Source organism: Apaloderma vittatum, unplaced genomic scaffold, assembly GCF_000703405.1.
Source record: "Apaloderma vittatum isolate BGI_N311 unplaced genomic scaffold, ASM70340v1 scaffold21108, whole genome shotgun sequence".
Classification (NCBI taxonomy): domain Eukaryota; kingdom Metazoa; phylum Chordata; class Aves; order Trogoniformes; family Trogonidae; genus Apaloderma; species Apaloderma vittatum.
The window spans coordinates 15925-19306 of NW_009729339.1; the positions used below are offsets into that span (position 1 = coordinate 15925).

At 54.0% G+C, this 3382-nt stretch overlaps 1 protein-coding gene across 1 annotated transcript in view; it reads left to right on the forward strand.

Annotated features, from left to right (window-relative positions):
• The window catches only part of MARCH2 (membrane-associated ring finger (C3HC4) 2, E3 ubiquitin protein ligase), a gene marked incomplete at both ends in the record, with an annotated part of 14427 nt that extends 11915 nt beyond the window's left edge, over positions 1-2512 (forward strand). Inside the window, one exon of the mRNA XM_009874407.1 lies at positions 2303-2512. Within this exon, the coding sequence (XP_009872709.1) occupies positions 2303-2512 (210 nt within the window). The remainder of the gene's footprint in view (positions 1-2302) is intronic.
• Between the last annotated feature and the right edge of the window lie 870 nt (positions 2513-3382).

Here is a 3382-nt window from a genome sequence, read left to right on the forward strand (position 1 = left end):
AATGTCCTTCTGGCTGTCTGGACATCAAGTTGTGCTCAGCATGGCTTTAAAAATGCTCCGAACTTGTCCTCTGTTACTGCAGGAGTGTTACTCAGTCCCCAGATCTCTCTGCGCTCTTCAGCTTCCAGCTTACTCTCTAGCTCCAAGTGTTCTTGCTCTGTTTGGATCTCTCAAATACTTCAGGTCACATCTCTAAAATTCTTGCTTATCGGTCCTCCCAGCTCAGATTCCTGGCCAGGCTCTTACCTGTTGCTGCAGCATCTTCTCCTCCATTCTTGGCCAGCTCCGTGTCCCATCGCGGCGTCTGCAGAGCACGCTGCTGCCGTGCCTCTGAGCACCCCGGCCACGTTGCTGCTCCTTGCCTGCATTTGCCATCTCCCCCTTCTCTTTCCCATTTCAACAAAAGCTGTCTGCACCTCTCCTCCTGTCCTCACCCCTCTGTTACGTCCCGTTGGACGTCCCTCGCAGCAGACTCTCCGTAGTTAAACCTGCGCTGACACGTGTGCACCCGTCCGTGCTGCCCTTCTGAGCCAACATCTTTGTGGTCAGCCGTGCCCTCAGCTTACCCGTGCTTGGTTTTGACCAGCGTGCTCACTTATTTCTTGCATACCTGCCGCTACCCTTTCTGTGTTGCTATTTAAACTGTGGTTTCCCCTCTAGGGAAGGAGGTTTGCATGCGTAGCTCCCTTTTCATGCTGCCTGTTCAAAGGTGGGCATATACTCGTGCCTGGTAGTAGGACTGCCTTGGGGATGTTCCCCTCCCTGCTATGACTGTGTCTTTCAATCATGTTGTTCTATTTTATTTAGGGTTTTTTTCTGAGAAAATAAACAAAGAAGTCCTAAATAGGAGATCAGTCGTCCTTGTGCAGGAAAGGGGGAAGGATCTGACAGCCTGGCATATAGAACTCCCAGTAAAAACTCTGGGTATTAGTAGGAACTACAGCTGCTTGCTATTCTAAAAAAAGGAAAGGAAAGGCTGAAAATAGCATAATCCCAGGAAAACTAGAACAATTGCTGTTGTTGAAGTCAAGCATATAAATGAACCCACAGTGGAGGCGCGTTCGGAATCCTCAAAGTAGTGATCTCTGCCTGTTGTTGGAAACCTGGCTGCAGCAGAGCTGCATTCCTTCTGCAGATTTCTGAGAGCTGCAAGAGAGAAGCGCTTGCAAAGCTTTTGCAGAGAGCAAAGGGCAGTAACCTCTGCTGCCATGGGTCTCTCACTGCCTGGGAGGCGAGAAAGCCAGCTTGAAACTGGGAAGGACTTCACTGGCGTCGTCTGTGTCCCGGTCCTGGCAGGTCTCTCCTGCGGATCGCCGCCAGCAGGGGAAGGGCCTTGGGGATTTTGCAGTTGTGAAGGTGGAGTCAGCAGCTGCGGGGTCCTGCCTCGTCCCTTCATGGGCACTTGCGATCCACTGGCACAGGTTGTTCTGTAAAACAGGTTGTTCTGTAAAAGAGAAGGGGTTTGTGTTACCTTCCTCGGCCCAGCACTCTTGGCTGCTGTCCTTCGTGTGCCCAGGTGCAAAGCTTTCTGTGAGTTACTCACTTTCTTTTTTTTTCTTTACTACTTTTTTTAATCCAGTCTTGGTTCTTTAGTTCCTGAAGTGATATGCTGTTTTCTCCTCTGTCATAATCTCAGTGCAAACGCCGGGTGCGTGGGTGCCTGTGTTCCCCACTGCTGGCACTCGCTGGGGGCCGGGGTCCCCGCTGAGCTGCGCTGCCGTGGCTCCTCGGGCCCCAGGGACAGACTCGTACCCGTGAGAGTGCTCCTGCAGAGCTGCCCTGCACAGTCTCTCAGGTGGATCCGGGTAATTCAGACTCAATTTTAGTCGGGAGCAAAACTCTAAAATGCCACTGATCTCCGAAAGGAACCAGAGGGCTGGATTTGGGACACCTGCCCCTATGGCTTGGCCTTACCACAGGCCCCAGCACCCCAGTCCCCTGTAGCAGAGTGCTGGTTGTTTCTATTGAAGCTCAACCCCGTCAGATCTTTATTAACCCAGGCTTTGCAGAAGCGACCTCCCTCTGACTGCTGCCTGCTCCTTGCTGCTCCAGCAAAGAGCCCAAGTGTGCCCGTATTTACCACTTTCCTCCCCTGCCCGTGTTCTTCAGGTGCTCTTCCCTTTCCTTTGTTGGTCCTTAGAAAGATCCGCTCTCTGGCTCTGTTTTTAGCGACGGTTTCTGCGCGTTACGTGTACGCGCCGGGTACGTACAGCCTGCAGGGAGCACGAGAGCTGCCCAGCGCAGCAGCCCTGTCCCGCCAACGCGCCGCTGCCTCACGCCCTCCCTCCCTTCCTTCCCACAGTGGCTGAAGGACCCCGGTCCCCGCAACGAGAAGAGGACCCTTTTCTGCGACATGGTGTGTTTCCTCTTCATTACTCCCCTGGCAGCGATCTCCGGCTGGCTGTGTCTGCGCGGCGCCCAGGATCACCTGCAGTTCAACAGCCGCCTGGAGGCCATCGGACTCATAGCACTAACTATAGCACTTTTCACAATCTACGTCCTTTGGACGCTGGTAAGTGCTGCCCAGGGCCTTGTTTCTGTTCAAAAGGGAGACAGAGGTGCTGGCTCGCACCGCGCCAGCGCAGTCAGCTGGTTCTGATTCCCCTCGTGAGAAAAATTTGGGCTCTTCCTCTCAAATGTCTGTTTAATTATGTTCAAATGGGAGCTGCTAAAGTTGTTGCAGAGAACGAGAAACCGCTTCCTGATCATCTGCTTTCCAGATTGTCCATCTGGGAGCCGTGTTCCCCGGGGTGTCGTGTGCCTGAGCGTGGCTGGGGCTGGGCAGGAAGGTCTGGTGCTGGGAGCAGGCAACGGTCCAGCTCATGTACCTGTTCCTATTTTCGAGAAGAAACACAAACTTGGTGTGGTTCAGGGAGAAAATAATATCTGGAAAATGTTTGACTCCTGCATAATCTGCCATCGTATCCTTCCATGCTTTGTGCTGCCCGGCGCAGGCTGGCCGTGCCCGAAGGAGGTGCAGACTCCCACTTGGGGATCTCTGTTGCCCGCAGCTAAACAAATTCCTACACAGTATTTTTTAGATGTCAGCAGCACAGAAGGCCATGTGTAAGGAGCACCCTGGCCCTGGGGAGACGTCTGACTTCTCTCTCATAGTGGGCTTTTGGACTCGAGCCCTGAGCTGAGGCTGGGAGCCACCTGCCTTGGCCCACGGCTTTGTGGCCCTGCTGCTGGGGTCGGCGGCGCAGGGGGTTAGTGGGGACTGCGCTTGATGCTGTCTGGGTGTTGGACTGATCCACGCTGGGAAGGAGCTTCCTGCGGATGCCTCCTCGCTTTGCATCTCTTTGGATGTGCTGAGTTAGGCAGCTGGGAGCTTGCAGCTTGGGGCGAGTCCAGAAGAGCAGGAAAGCAAATGTGAATTCGC